Raw genomic sequence first — 15,300 nt, forward strand, 5'->3', positions numbered from 1 at the left:
TTCAAACTGGATACCCTAGAGTTCTTACTTTAGACAGCTCCTCCACATCCCCCCATGGTAATGACATCACGTCATATAAACGTTCAAAGTATTGCACCCCACATTCTCTCCTGATTGAATAAGCATTAACATGAGGTAAGAAACCCCAGCTAATGATATCACCGAGCGACACACTTCGATCTCGTTAATAGTACTTCAACGGTCTTTTAAACTTCCTCTCGTGACTATCTTTAAACCACTTTTTCCGTTCTTCCTTTTCCATTTCTTTGGGAGTGCCATCAAAGTTTTTATCTTTTAAGATCTCAGCGACCTTTCTTCTCAACTCATCTCTATTCTCTTCTGTAAAGAACTCCATCAGCGTAGGCAACTGAGAAGTATCTTCACTAACACTTTCATCATATGTCCAATCTTCAACTTCAACTCTGTCGTACATGTCAGCCTCCTCAACATACTTATACTCGTATTCAGGCTGTTGGTTGATGTCGAAGGCATTCAATTCTTCCTCAAAATCGAACTTGAAAGCAGGATTCACCATACGAGTCATTTCTTTAATCGTTTCCAACGTGTACGTATGAAAATGTTCACCTTCTTCCCGATAAGTATCCAATCTCAAAATTAACTTCTCGGCATGTTGAACATTTTGAGTATCATCTGACTCCCCCTTTCCTTCAGCTCCCCCTGATTCTTCATTCACAGAATCATTCAACAAATCATCAACAGTTCTTTCAGTGGAAGCTTCAGTCACTTTTATACCCATACCACCTTGAGCATCGTCATCGTCGTTATCAGAACCATGACTGCTTGCTGAAAAGACTTTCTCATCATCGTCATCTTCCTCGTCATCTTCATCTTCATCATAATCATCTTCATCATCATCTTCATCATCATCATCTTCTTCATCATCATCACCAATTAACTCTTCAAGATGTGTTTCTTCCTCAAACGGACCAGATATAGCAGTTATAGGTTCAGGATTCTCAACAACCAAGGAAGGAACAATTGATCTCTCTGTCACTGCTAAACTACCTTCAACGCCTTTGCCTTTATCTTTCATTTGTTCATCAATCTCGGCTTGACGTTGTGCCCTGAGTTCTTCAACTTGTATCTCTTCAAACTTTTGTTCAACTGATGTTCCGAGCATACTTTCAACGACTTTGTTTAACATGTAGAACTCATGCTCCCTCAAAGCCTTAGAAGCTCAAGCTCTTTATTTTTCAACTCGAAGTATTTATTCTGTTCATCTCTTCGAGCTTTTTCTTCTTCAAGTTCAGCAACTCGTACTTTCAAGATATCAATCTTAGATTGATCAGTGTCAATCTTCTTCAACAATTCTTTGCTATCAGTCTCCAGCCTCTTCACACGCATTTCAAGAATTTTCTCACGATCAGAAACTTTCTTGTTCTCAGCAGCTAACTTTTTGTTTTCATCCAACACTTCATCCATCTTCTTCTCCAACTTCTTTACTTGTTCATCGTTTGTAAATCCGAAATCTCCAATGTCTTCAAGATTATCATGGGGAATGTGAAGACCTTTGTGCTCAGAAGAACCAGGTGTTAGTTGCATTTGGGTGGGAGGTGGTGTTTGAAAGATTTCTTGCGATGTAAATAAGGTTTGTTGTGGTGGTGGTGAAATATGTAGTGGTGAAAGATGTATAGGTGATGGTTGTCTGGGTGGTGTTGGTTGTTTTGGTGGTGAAGGTTGTTGTGGAGGTGTAGGTTGTCGTGGAGGTGATTGGATTGGTGATTGAGGTGGTGTTGGCTCATGTGGTGGTGTTGATGGTTTCCTGGTTTCTTTGGAAGGTTTCTTCTTTAAGACGATCTTCGGCTTTGAAATCTTTGGTGTAACTTTCCGGATCTTTGGAGATACAACTTTCTTTCTTGCCCCGGCCTTCTTTCTGCCACTAGAAGGTGATTGCGATTCAGAAACATGTTGTGGAGATGGCACAAATGGAGCATCTTCCTTTTCTTGCCTTTTCCTCTTTCTCAACAACTTCTCTTTCTCTGTTGCTTCCTGAATTCTTCTTAAACGTTCAGCTTCATCTACTTCATCTTCTGAAGAACTCGAGGAACTTGTAGTATCTTTATCAACATCATCACCTTCAATATCGTCAATAACTTTCTCTTTCTGAGCTTCTACATTAACAGCTTGTGCTGTCTGCTCAACCTCTAAGTCATCAAGATCTAACATCACTTCTTCAATACCAGCATATGGATTTTCCTCAACATTCACTGCCGGTTCTTCTTCCTCAGGTTCATCAACTAATAACGTTTTTGCAACTTTCTTTTGTTTCTTCTTCGGTTGCGATGAAGATCCCTCGCCCTCTTTTACTTTAGGAGTAACCTTTCTGCGTCTCCTCCTCGTTTCTTTAACAAACCAATCATTACGAGTAGGTTTGAACTCTTCAAGAGTCTTCAGCTCATCAGCATAGGCTGCCTCTTTCATTTCTTCTTCGTTTCTCTAGTTTTGATGATCAACTGGATCAGGATCAACGTAATTTGCATCTTTTATAAATCCGAAGAATTCAGCACCAATCTTTGGTTCTGGGTGATTTGGGTGGTATCTCGCAAGCTGTTTGAGCGAATCATTGCTCATGTGTGATTGCACCAACAGATCGTTCTTTAAATTTCGTTCAATCTCTGGATAAGCATGGTCGATCAGCATCTGCACGAATCTAGGATACATCCAAGTCTTGCTCTTCGTAGTAATATTCTCAGCTATATAGTGAAAGACAATATGCGAGAAGTTATATTTCTTGTTCAACACCAAAGCAGTGACCATGTTCATCTAATAGTCACGCATTGTATCGTAACTTCCTTTTTATGACTCAGTGACATCAATATACAGTGAATAATGAACTTGTAGGGTTTCTGAAATTTCGACTTCAAATAATTCCCAACATTTAATGCACCCTGATAACCCATCCTGAGCATGCAACCTTTTACCATTCGTTCTGGAAATCTTGTTGGCGACTCTGCATCGTCCGGAAAATTCACAACTTCACGAATGAGCGCCTCAGTGACAATTATCTTCTTATTTTCTCCATGCACCCCCACAATTGAAGAAATTACTTTGTTTTCATCATCATAACTTGCATTCTTCCAGAAACGTTCTATATGTGATCTGTACAATGGTCGTTGATCAGTCAAGGCCTTTTGAATAGGAATACGTCCCATGAACTCCAAGATACTACTGAAATTGGCCAATTCAGTATTTTTCTTCACGTCCAAGTCACAACAGCTGTTGTGAAGAGGATCAAAGATCACACTAGAACCCTGTACATCAACACAACATACAATGAATCAATACACTTAGAAAATTTTCAAAATCAAAACAGTTTCAAGTAAAAACAATTTTCAACAGAAGCGAAATCACACTAAGTACACCAAAAGCGAAATCAGAAGACACATACTTAGGAGTGAAATCACCCTATTGTAAGAACGAAATCACAACAACAACTTTGGGGCGGAATGAAATTGACATTTAGGAGCGGAATCACATTATGTGCCATAAGAGCGAAATCAGACATGTTACAGTTTGGGGTGAATTCATAACAAGCATTATGAGCGGAATCACTTTATCCATCAGTTTGGGGCGAAATCAAATTCAAACACTCAAAACTAGTTGGATGATGAAATTGACATGATTAACTTGTTTATCTGTTAATTCCGATCACAGGGTCATATTTTAATTTCATTTTTGACCTCTCAAACACCCTATATCTACGTCTGCAACATCCATACATTGACAAACATGAAATTTGCTTAGAACTGAAACAATCAACACAAAAGAGTATGATCTATACACTAAGACGACAACACATGTTTGATTTTATGATCAGATTTAACATATAAAACCCTAAAACTACGTTATGGTTCAACAGACATGCCGACAGTTCAAATACAACAAGATATAGGAAATATTGAGATTCAAACAACCTTGCCCATGAATACTAATTAAGATAACAACAAGATTTGATGAAAATCGGGCAGCAATTCGGTAGGAACACAAGGTTTTTAGGGTTTCACTCACAGTCGCCGGAGAGAGAACAAGTTGGGGCGGTATAGGATAAATGATGTTAAGAGCGAAATCAGATGGCTTTTATAGCCGGTCTTATTTCGCTCGTAATGACCAAAGGTTCTCTCGAGCGAAATCAACTCTGAAGCTAGAAGCGAAATCATACTTTGGAGCAGCTTAGAGCGAAATCAGTTTTAAGTGTGCTTTGGGGCGAAATCAGAACATGATTTTTACAATTTTTAACTTTTTAACAATTTCCGATTGTTCACCGACACACCCAGTTAACCAAGTCCAAGTTAATGACCTTGGTCAACTGCTTGGCCTACCAAGTCCAAGTTAATGACCTTGGTTGACTGGATTATGAAGTACGTTGTCTTTTCATTCTAAAAACAGTTCAAATTAATGAACTTTTGAACTTTCAAATGCATTTTCAAACTACAAACTTGTACCAATCATAGTTTAAGTATCTCCTGCTTACCCAACCCTCATCAATCACAGACATGATCTGCACAAAGCTTTGATCGTCTGATTCCCAACGTCGGTTGTCGAAAATAAGATAAGAAACTAAAATCTTTTTGGATTTTTAACAGGATAAACTGAAATATGTACACACAATCTTTTTGTGAGCGTGTTAGGGGATCATATCGGCTGCCGACTAGACACAAGCACCGTTAAGCTATAATTTCATACCAAGCATTAAACGATTCGCGTAGATTGTCGATATACTGATCCTCTTAAATTCTCACAAAACTTTCAATCTGTCCGGGATACTGAATTAGTGTTTTAAGACTTAAACCTCTACATGTGTCCCACCTCAGCATATACTCCCGTATCCAGATCCCAGTATTCAGTCTTACAGGTGAGTATACCTAGATGATATCTGTAATGGGGTGAATTGCGAGGGCCGTGAGAGCTCAGGTCGATACTTCCGTATACGCAGAGAGATGACGGCTTCGACTTTACGGTGGGTCCCCTTTAGAGGATCTTTGATTACAACAGCACATGATTAACATTTTTCAATGCGTCATCATTTTTTATGCTGAGGGGAGGCTTTACAAGTAAAGCAATGCGTAAAGCATTAACCAGGGACTAGGTCAGTATTTCCATACAGCAGAAGTCCTGGGATAATACCCCAGATATCACTAAGCATAAAGACCTAGTATCTCAGAATACGGGACCCTTCAAACAAGATTTCGAGGGTTACCCATATATCCTGGAGGTGTTCCCCACGTAGACGTAAGTAAATTTTAAGTTTATATCCCAAGCTGACCTACTGATTTTGCAAAAACCTATCGGCACATCTTTAGCGAGACTACTTAATTGCATTTTAAACGTTACAAATCTTTAGCGTACTGTGTCCGTCTAGCTGATGTACTATCATTTCCCCTATTCTACACAAACTCTTTTTGAAGTTTTTCTAATGTTTTTGGATTTTTGTATTTTATCATGTTTTTGTATTTTTCTGCGAATTTCTCCCCCTAAAAAGAAAAACATATTTTTGTGTTTTTGTTTTTATCGAAAAGCAGAAAATAAACTGTACAAACAAAGTTGACAACTCGACATGGTTCACGTCAGATCGCCGCCCAACTCGGCTTCACGTTCTATAACCCTCCCAGATTGCAGATTTTTCATCCCGTTCAATTTCAAAAGATAATAAAATCTCTTTTTGTCAAATGGTTTTGTGTAAAAATCCGCTTTCTGATCATCGGTGTGCAAGTTTCAATCCGGATTAACTTTTTCTCGTGACAATCACGGATAAAGTGGTGACGGATTTCAATATGTTTCATTTTAGAATGGTGAACCGGATTTTTAGTGATGTTTATAGCTGCTTAATTGTCCACATAGATAGGAGTATCTAAGAACTGCAAACCGAAGGATCTGCGAACAACAGCTGGAGGCTGAAACGTATTCAGCCTCGCATGTAGAGAGCGCCACTGCGGTTTGTTTCTTGCACTGCCATGTGACGAGTCGAGTTCCAAAGAACTGACACCCAGCAGTGGTGGACTTTGCGTTTTGCTTGCAGCTTCCAAAGTCAGAATCAGCGAAACCTGATAAAGAAAAGCCACCTGAACGAGGGTACCACAAGCCGATGCTTGGGTAGCCTTTCAAATACCGTAAGATACATTTCACAATGGTCAAGTGTGACTGCTTTGGATTCGACTGATATCTGGCACAGAGGCATGTCGGATACATGATGTCTAGACGGGAAGCCGTGAGATACATCAGAGATCCAATAATTGATCAGTACAATGTCTCGTCCATTTTTACTCCATTTTCTTCTGGACAAATCCCGTGATTCTGTGCAAGGGGGGTTGATGCAGGACTGCATTCAGTCATGTCGAACTTGTCAAGCACGTCCTTCACATACTTTGTTTGATGAATGAAGATTCCATCGGGCATTTGCTCCACCTGCAGCCCGAGGAAGAACTTCATCTCCCCCATCGAACTCATCTCAAACTTTTTCTTCATCACTTTCTCAAATTCTTTACACAGGTCGTCGTTGGTGGAACCGAAAATGATATCGTCAACATAAATCTGCATGATCAACAAGTGGCCTGCCTCTTCCCTGGTGAACAAAGTGCTGTCTACTATCCCTCTTGTGAACCCGTTGGCCAACAAGTATTGGGAAAGCGTCTCGTACCAGGCTCTCGGGGCCTGGTGAAGTCTGTAAAGCGCTTTGTCTAGTAGATACACCTTGTTTTTGTGCAGTGGATTTGTGAACCCCGGCGGTTGCCCCACATACACTTCTTTTTTGATTTTTCCGTAAAGGAAGGCAGATTTGACGTCCAGCTGGTACACTTTAAAGTCTTTCCATGACGCGAAGGCTAGAAAGATCCGAATTGCCTCGAGTCTGGCAACCGGCGCATAGACTTCATCGTAGTCGATTCCTTCTTGTTGGCTAAAGCCTTGTACCACTAGTCGCGCTTTGTTTCTCACCACGACACCTCTATCATCCCGTTTACACTTAAAACCCCATTTTGTTTTGATTAACTTTTGATTTGCAGGCAGATCGACGAGTCTCCACACACCCAGCTTTTCAAATTGTTGCAGCTCCTCCTGCATTGCATTCACCCAGCTATCTGTTGGCGCACTTCATCTGTCGACTTCGTCTTGGATCGAGTCATATGCTGTATTGTATAGATTAGGGCACAATATACGAGAATATAGGCAAGTGTATGTTGTTAGCTAGATAGTTTCGCTTATAGGGTCATTAGAAAAGGTTTCGCTTATGTGTTCTAGGAAGTTTCGCTTATACGTACACATGCGGTTCCGCTTCTGTGGACATGTACGTATAAGCGGAACCTTCATCCCTATATATACCCTATAAGCGAACTTAGTTGCAACCTTTGTTGAATTCCATACCGAGGTGTTGCCGGTGTGACGTTTGAGCTGTAACCATTATCAAATCAATAAAACAGTAGATTAAGTGAAGAACAAGCTATTTCTATGTACGTTTCTTGTTATTCCGCACCTGAAACATAGAAGAACGCCTCTGAACTACTTGTTCGGGTCAATTCTCGATCCTACAAATGGTATCAGAGCTTGGGAGGAGGTTTTCTATAGAGAATAGCTGGAATTCATCATCATTTCTTACTTCTACACTTTCTATTTTTAGTTCAGAAAGTTGTACCGGTCAGAATTTTGTCAAAATTGCACAGATTGCGTGATATTGGATATTGATAAATCCTGGAAAGATTCAGACCACAATACGGACTAAAAATGGACCAAATGACCTTCGAACTTAGTTCCGCTTATTTGGACATCTGATAGTTTCGCTTATCTGAACATCATAGTTTCGCTTATTTGGTAAACAATCAGTAGTTCCGCTCCAAATTACTTGATTGTTCCGCTTCTGTGTCATCTTAAGAAAGGTTCCGCTTCAAAATCATCAGGGTTCCACTTGAAAGGTTCCACTTCAAGGGACGTATTTGGAGTTTCGCTTATTAGTTTCGCTTATTCAAACATCAACCAGTTTCGCTTATAAATACATCAGAAGGTTTCGCTTTTCTGAATATCCTGGTTTCGCTTCAAAGGTTGATTAAGGAATAGTTTCACTTTTCTGGTCATCTGAGTTTCGCTTTTAGTGCACAGAACACTTAGTTTCGCTTATTTGTCACTGATATTGAAAAACGTGTCAAGTCATTATGGATATTGAGTTTTACAACGCGTTTGCAACACCGTCTACTCCAGCTGCGATTGCTCAGGCCATGAACTTAGAGAACGAGACGGGAACCACCCAGAAACCCCCAAAATTGATGAGTATCGAAGAATACTATGGGTGGAAAGATAGATTCGAGAACTGGGTTCAGGCAAATCATCTCAGGTCTTGGGAATGCATATTGAAGAAATACGTGTTGCCTCGAACAGAGTTGCAGGTTATCAAACAGTTATCAGAATTCACAGATCAAGAACGGGTGATGTACAAAGCCGAGAAGATGATGATCAGTTTATTGCAGCAAGCGATCAAAGAAGATGTATTCATTCTGCTACAGCACGACAAAACTGCAAAGTCGACATGGGATGCTCTTAAAGTAAAATTTGAGGGAAGCGAGAACATGATAAAGAGCAAGTAAGCGTTGCTAAAGAAAGAATTTGATCTGTTCAGCAGTCTACCGGGTGAAGACACAAAGAAGTTGATTGAGAGATACTGTCACCTTGTACGATCAATGTCGATGTTGAGTATTACTAAAGATCGTGAAGAGTGGGTAGATAAACTTGCTGATGCATTACCACAGAAGGAGTGGGGAACATATCTGATGATTCTGAAAAACACGGGTGTTTATGATGGGTTAACGATTTCTCAGTTTATCGAAAAGATTGAGAGTCAGGATTTGGAACAGCAAAAGATCGCGAGGATGAATAGTCCGAGTGGTCAACAGGATGTGAAGATGTACTATAAAGGTAGTATTCCAGTTCCTGAAGCTGAGAGAAGTCCGAAAATCCAAACTGCATTCAGTGCTGGGGATTCATCTGAAAAGGCTGATCAGGGTTCTGGAAAAAGTAGCAGTGGATTCTCATCTTATCGAAGTGTCAATCCTAAAGAGTCAAACACGAGCTTTCCGTCACAAAGCACAAAGACAGGAAATGGCTACGTGATTCAATGCAACATCGCTCTAAATCTTCCAGAAGGTCAAAGTTTTTCAGAAGACACTGCTAAAGACCACATGGCTCTACTTGGTTCTGTATTGTTATCTTATGAGGGTCTAGTAGCTGGTCGGATTGGAAATCCTGTGCTCACCAAAGAGGATTACGACCAAATAGATGCCGAAGAGATGGAATTAATGGATATCAAATGCTGTCTTGCAAGTTGTCTTCGACGTGCTGAAAAGTTCAAAACAATTACCGGGAGAAATGACTTTCTTAATGCTCATGTATCTACTTTAGGTTTTGATAAATCTAAAGTTACTTGTTTTCGATGCAGGGAGAAAGGCCATTTTAAACGGGAATGCAAGAATAAAGAAGCTAGCGGTGCTCAGAATCCATTTGGTAAAGATGATTACTATCGGAAAGCCATTTATCAGCAGGTTGGTCAATCACAAGATTCACAGACGGCTCATGGTAGAAAGATTAAAGATTCTAAGAGAGCATATTTGGTAAACTTCAACTGGAGCAACTACATATCTCCTGATAGCAAAGCGTGTATAGTTGATCAAGATGATGAAAGACTGCCTGAAGGATTCAGCTGGGATATGTTCGTTGATGAAAAAGGAGAGTTCAAAGCCTTCATTGCCAAGATTGTCAGAGAGCCAGACATGTTTGCTACATGGATGAAATCTATCGGAGTGAATGTGACGAGTGAGGATGAAAAATCTGTTACGTCTGATGAAAATTCAGAAAGTGTTGATGAACTTTCAGAAAATGTTGAGGAAAGTTTAGAGAGTTCAGATGAGAGTGTTGAAAATGTTGCTAGTTCTGAAAAAGAAGTTGTATTTGATCAAACACCATCTGATACTAGTTTGTCGGATGCTGATTCTGAAAAGTCTGTACAGTTTGATCAGTCACCAGTTGATAGTAGCAGTGATGATGAGGAAGAGAAACATATAAATGTAGCAAAATCTCACCTTTCTCCTGAAATTTTTCATTTCTATTTTGCAGATCGCTTGGAGAAACTGAAGGAGAAAAGAGCTGCTAAAGATCAACAAAAGAGATCTGAAGACGATGTTCAGAATGTTGAAAGTGTTGCTGAGAAGATTGCTAAAGATGAGAAAGTAATTGAAGCTGAGAAAGTGAAAGAAGAAGAAAAAGTGATTGAAGTAGTGAAAACAATCGAAATTGAGAAGATTGTTGAAGTTGTCAAGCCTTGCGAGAAGTGTTTGGAAGTTTGCAAGGGATGTGCAGCAAAAGATGAGATAATTGCTGAGTATGAGAAGAAGAAGGAGCAGTTACTGTTCAACCTCAACTATGTGAAAGAATCTTATGATGTCTTGAACAAAACAGTAACTGGTCTCCAAAAGACAAACTCAGAGAGAGAACAAGCACTAACGATGATGAATGCTGTGATGATGACAAAGCAGAAAGCCATCAACTTTTACGTCGAAGAAAGTGCTAAATGGAAGCAAGAGTTGGAGACAGAGAAAATCGAGAATGAGAGGATTAGACGTTTACTGCAAAGCTATTCTAGTTCTGATTATCTCATTGATCGTATTTACCCAACTGTTGTAGGAATGGAAGCTTTTCAAGACGAGAAGCAAAAGAAGAAGAAAGATTGTGGTAAGAAACCGACTGTTAGCTATAACAAGTGTCCGCCTCCAATTTGGGAAGGATATTCTCCTAGAAAACCAAACGAGGAGCAACCTGAGAAAGCAGTCAATATAAAGCTAAAAACCGACACAACTGACGGTTTACCAGATAACATTGATGTAACGTTTACATCGTCTGATACTGATCATGAGTCTGAGTTAATCAAAAAGGTGGTCGATCAGGTGTTGGATACTGATGAGGAGTCCGAGTCAAAATCTAGGTCTGATGGGTCAAATTCGTCAGTCAACAGTCAAAATTCATTGGTTAAACGGTCTTATAGTAAAGAATTTTTGTTATCAAAAGCAAATTTGAATGATGAAACATTCGAAGTAGTTTATACTTTGAATGGTTCTGACAAATTATATTACAATAAAGAGTTTCCAATAATGAGTATTAAAACAGAATTGATTAACAAAACTTTCAAACTAATTGAAATTAATATTCCTGAATTGAAAGTTTTGAAAAGTTTTGAAAAATCTAAAAAATATACTTCAAGAGTTCAACAACGGTTAAACAAGAAAAAAAGTTACAATTCTGGTTCCGGTTTTCAAAAGAAACCTAACCAAAATCGTAGCTACAAAAAGAAAGGTCTTGGTTTTATTCCACCAGAAAATTATAAAAATGATAAAAATTCTAAAACAAAAACAGAATTTGTGTCAGGTGGAAGCTCAGATGAGGAACAGAAGAAACCATTTTGGAGACAGTCAAACCAATAATTTCTTCCTGAAAGGAAGAAGAATGGAACTGAAATGTTTTATCAAAGAAAGACTCGTATCTATTACAAGTGCAATGAAGCTGGTCACATTGCATGGAATTGTTCAAAGAATGCAAAAACAAAACAGGGAGTTTCTCAGAAATTAAAAGAAAAAGTTGTTGATGTTGAACCACCAACCAATAGACTTAAAATTTTTGAAAACTCAACGTATGAGGTTGGTGAATGTTCGAAGAAAAATATGTATGAAAAGAAAGGAAAAGACAACTAAATGTGGGTTGTTAAGAAAGTTGATGTGAATATCGGCGATGAATCTGGTTCCACAAAGCCAGAAGAGCCACAGGTTAAGGAGAAAATTTCAGTGAATGATGATGATTTTCCATCACTGAAATTTGAAGAGGTTAAAAAGAAAATTGGTAATGTTGAAATCTCGAATCAGTTTTATACTGAGAAAAATGAATTTGATGTCGAAACAACATTTAATGGAAGTGTTAAGAAAATTTTTGGGAAAATGTTGAACGGGAAAGCAAAGGGGGTTAAAGATTTTTATGCGACTAAAAAGGCAACATACAACCCCACTGCGCAAGAGTTAAAAGCCATCAAGTCTGAGAAGACTTGGATGGAAGTTTGTTTTCCTTAAAGTCTAAGGACTACGCCGGAGATCCCAAGTTTATATCGTGGATCATGAATCGGCATCATTCATGTTTTGATGATTGTGTATGAACTTTTTTTTATAAGTGTTTGAATGTTTACAGGTTGAATGACTACGCCGGAGCTTCCAGATTGGTAAGTGTGAAGCAGGAATCGACATCTTGATTGGTAACATGATACATGTAAACGTAACATTCCTACAAGTGGTATGGGTTTGCTATATCTACAAGTGGTATTGTTTGTTATCTTACAAGTAGTCATTTTTACAAGTGGTACAAAGGTTTCTGAACTGTGAATGGTAAATCAGGGACATTAAGTTGTACTTGATATACTAAATATGGTTAAAATAGACAAGTTGATGAACCACATCCCCGAATATGATGCTAACTTACATGTGGTAAAAACAAATTCATTTTCCGAAAAAATCATTTTGATTAAAACAAACTTAAGTGTTTTGAGATCTAAATGAGAAAATGGTTTGTTGATAGGGGGAGTTCTGATTGTTTATGCATAGTGAATGATGATTTGAAGCGATTTGATGTCAGTTGTCAAATTTCTGTATAGTTTGTTTTACTTTTTAGTTTTCAAGTGGGTCAAGAGTCTAGTAGTTTTCAAATTTTTCTTTAATGTGTTTGCATTTTAGGGGGAGTAGAAAATTTCAAAAAATCCAAAAACATTAGAAAATTTGAAAAAGACAAAAACATTGATAAAATTCAAAAATGAGTTTTGTTGTGAAAAGAGGAAATGATAGTACATCAGTAGGCTGTCACAACATGCTAAAGAAATGTAAAGATAAAATGTAAAGATAGGCTGTCACAACATGCTAAAGAAATGGGAGTAGGTTTTTATACATTCAGTAAATTGTGACGAGATATAAACTAAAATTTCAAACTTGCTTGTTCTGTGGGTTAACACAAACTTGGATATATAGGTAACCCCTGAAATCTTGTTTGAAAGGTCCCTTATTCTGAGATACTAGGTCTTTATGCTCAGTGATATCTGGGGTATTATCCCGGGACTTCTGCTGTATGGAAGTACTGACCTAGTCCCCGGATAATGCTTTCCGCAAAAGCTTGAAACATAGCTTCGCCCTCAGCGTGCTGATGAAACAATAAAATTGATAGTCGCTGCTGTTGAAATAAAAAGATCCTCTAAAGGGGACACACCAAAAGTCGAAGCCGTCATCTCTCTGCGTATACGGAAGTATCGACCTGAGCTCTCACGACCCTCGCATATAATCCCTATACAGATATCAGCTGTGGTATACTCACCTGTAAGACTGAATATTGGGATCTGGATACGGGAGTATATTCAAGTAGTGGGACACACGGATAAGTTTAAGTTCGTAAAACATTAACATCGTATCTCGGATCAATTGAACTTTGTGTGAGAATTTCAGTGGACCGATATACTGACAATCCAGGTGAATTGTTTTGAACGGAAAATGTAATCAAGCTTAACGGTGTTGGTGACATGTCTCATAAACTGATATGATCCTCTTACACGAACTTACAAAATATTGCCTGTATATACTTCTTTTCTGTTTCATTCTGTCTTTACAAGTGGTGTCATTTACTTTCTTTTAGAAAAATCCAAAAAGATTTTGGATATGTTTTAGCTTAAAGTTTAAAAAATCCAAAAAGATTTTTGACAACTGATATTGGAAAGCAAATTTTCAAAATTTCGAGTGCTAGACATGATGATCTTGTTGAAAGGGGGAGTGTGTATTGAACAATCAAATGAACTTTGAAAATCGAAAAGTGATTCATCATGCGTGTGTGATCTAAGCGAGAGTGTTGTTGGTGTACATGTTATGAGAAGGTGTCATCTGATTATGTCAGACCGTTGGTGCATTAAATTTGTTAAATCTAGAAAATTTATTTCTGGTTTAAGTCTTTGAAGGTTAAGTTGTGTCAGGTCGATCCAGAGACTCAAGCTAAAAGATAGCCAAGTTTTGATCTTGAAACTGAACGAAAGTCAGGTTGCAATACATGAGGATTTTGATTGATGAAAAGCCAGACAACGATCCTGATTCAGATTTTGAAGAACAAAGGAATGCCAGCTAATTGAGAGGGGGAGTCTGAAAGTTGTACCGGTCAGAATTGGGTCAAAATTGCACAGATTGCGTGATATTGGATATTGATAAATCCTGGAAAGATTCAGACCAAAATACGGACTAAAAATGGACCAAATGACCTTCGAACTTAGTTCCGCTTATTTGGACATCTGATAGTTTCACTTATCTGAACATCATAGTTTCGCTTATTTGGTAAACAATCAGTAGTTCCGCTCCAAATTACTTGATTGTTCCGCTTCTGTGTCATCTTAAGAAAGGTTCTGCTTCAAAATCATTAGGGTTCCGCTTGAAAGGTTCCACTTCAAGGGACATATTTGGAGTTTCGCTTATTAGTTTCGCTTATTCAAACATCAACCAGTTTCGCTTATAAATACATCAGAAGGTTTCGCTTATCTGAACATCCTGGTTTCGCTTCAAAGGTTGATTAAGGAATAGTTTCGCTTTTCTGGTCATCTGAGTTTCGCTTTTAGTGCACAGAACACTTAGTTTCGCTTATTTGTCACTGATATTGAAAAACGTGTCAAGTCATTATGGATACTGAGTTTTACAACGCGTTTGCAACACCGTCTACTCCAGCTGCGATTGCTCAGGCATGAACTTAGAGAACGAGACGGGAACCACCCAGAAACCCCCAAAATTGATGAGTATCGAAGAATACTATGGGTGGAAAGATCAATTCGAGAACTGGGTTCAGGCAAATCATCTCAGGTCTTGGGAATGCATATTGAAGAAATACGTGTTGCCTCGAACAGAGTTGCAGGTTATCAAACAGTTATCAGAATTCACAGATCAAGAACGGGTGATGTACAAAGCCGAGAAGATGATGATCAGTTTATTGCAGCAAGCGATCAAAGAAGATGTATTCATTCTGCTACAGCACGACAAAACTGCAAAGTCGATATGGGATGCTCTTAAAGTAAAATTTGAGGGAAGCGAGAACATGATAAAGAGCAAGAAAGCGTTGCTAAAGAAAGAATTTGATCTGTTCAGCAGTCTACCGGGTGAAGACACAAAGAAGTTGATTGAGAGATACTGTCACCTTGTACGATCAATGTCGATGTTGAGTATTACTAAAGATCGTGAAGAGTGGGTAGATAAACATGCT

At 38.6% G+C, this 15,300-nt stretch overlaps 1 protein-coding gene across 1 annotated transcript; it reads right to left on the bottom strand.

Annotated features, from left to right (window-relative positions):
- Positions 1-1,759: 1,759 nt before the first annotated feature.
- LOC110870599 (cilia- and flagella-associated protein 251-like) lies at positions 1,760-2,442 on the bottom strand. Its single transcript, XM_022119784.1, has 2 exons — positions 1,945-2,442; positions 1,760-1,900 (listed from the first exon to the last, which is right to left on the bottom strand). Exons 1-2 carry the CDS (start codon positions 2,440-2,442, stop codon positions 1,760-1,762), a joined length of 639 nt encoding a protein of 212 aa, XP_021975476.1.
- Positions 2,443-15,300: the final 12,858 nt, after the last annotated feature.

The sequence above is a fragment of the Helianthus annuus genome, chromosome 8 (genome assembly GCF_002127325.2).
Source record: "Helianthus annuus cultivar XRQ/B chromosome 8, HanXRQr2.0-SUNRISE, whole genome shotgun sequence".
Taxonomy (NCBI): Eukaryota; Viridiplantae; Streptophyta; class Magnoliopsida; order Asterales; family Asteraceae; genus Helianthus; species Helianthus annuus.

Bases quoted from the DNA above. Each gene is read 5' to 3' on its own strand.
- LOC110870599 (XM_022119784.1), bottom strand. From the start codon at position 2,442: ATGAAAGAGGCAGCCTATGCTGATGAGCTGAAGACTCTTGAAGAGTTC. The intron at 1,901-1,944 runs GTGCCATCTCCA...ATCACCTTCTAG, and splicing joins AAAAGGAAGATGCTCCATTT to TGGCAGAAAGAAGGCCGGGG.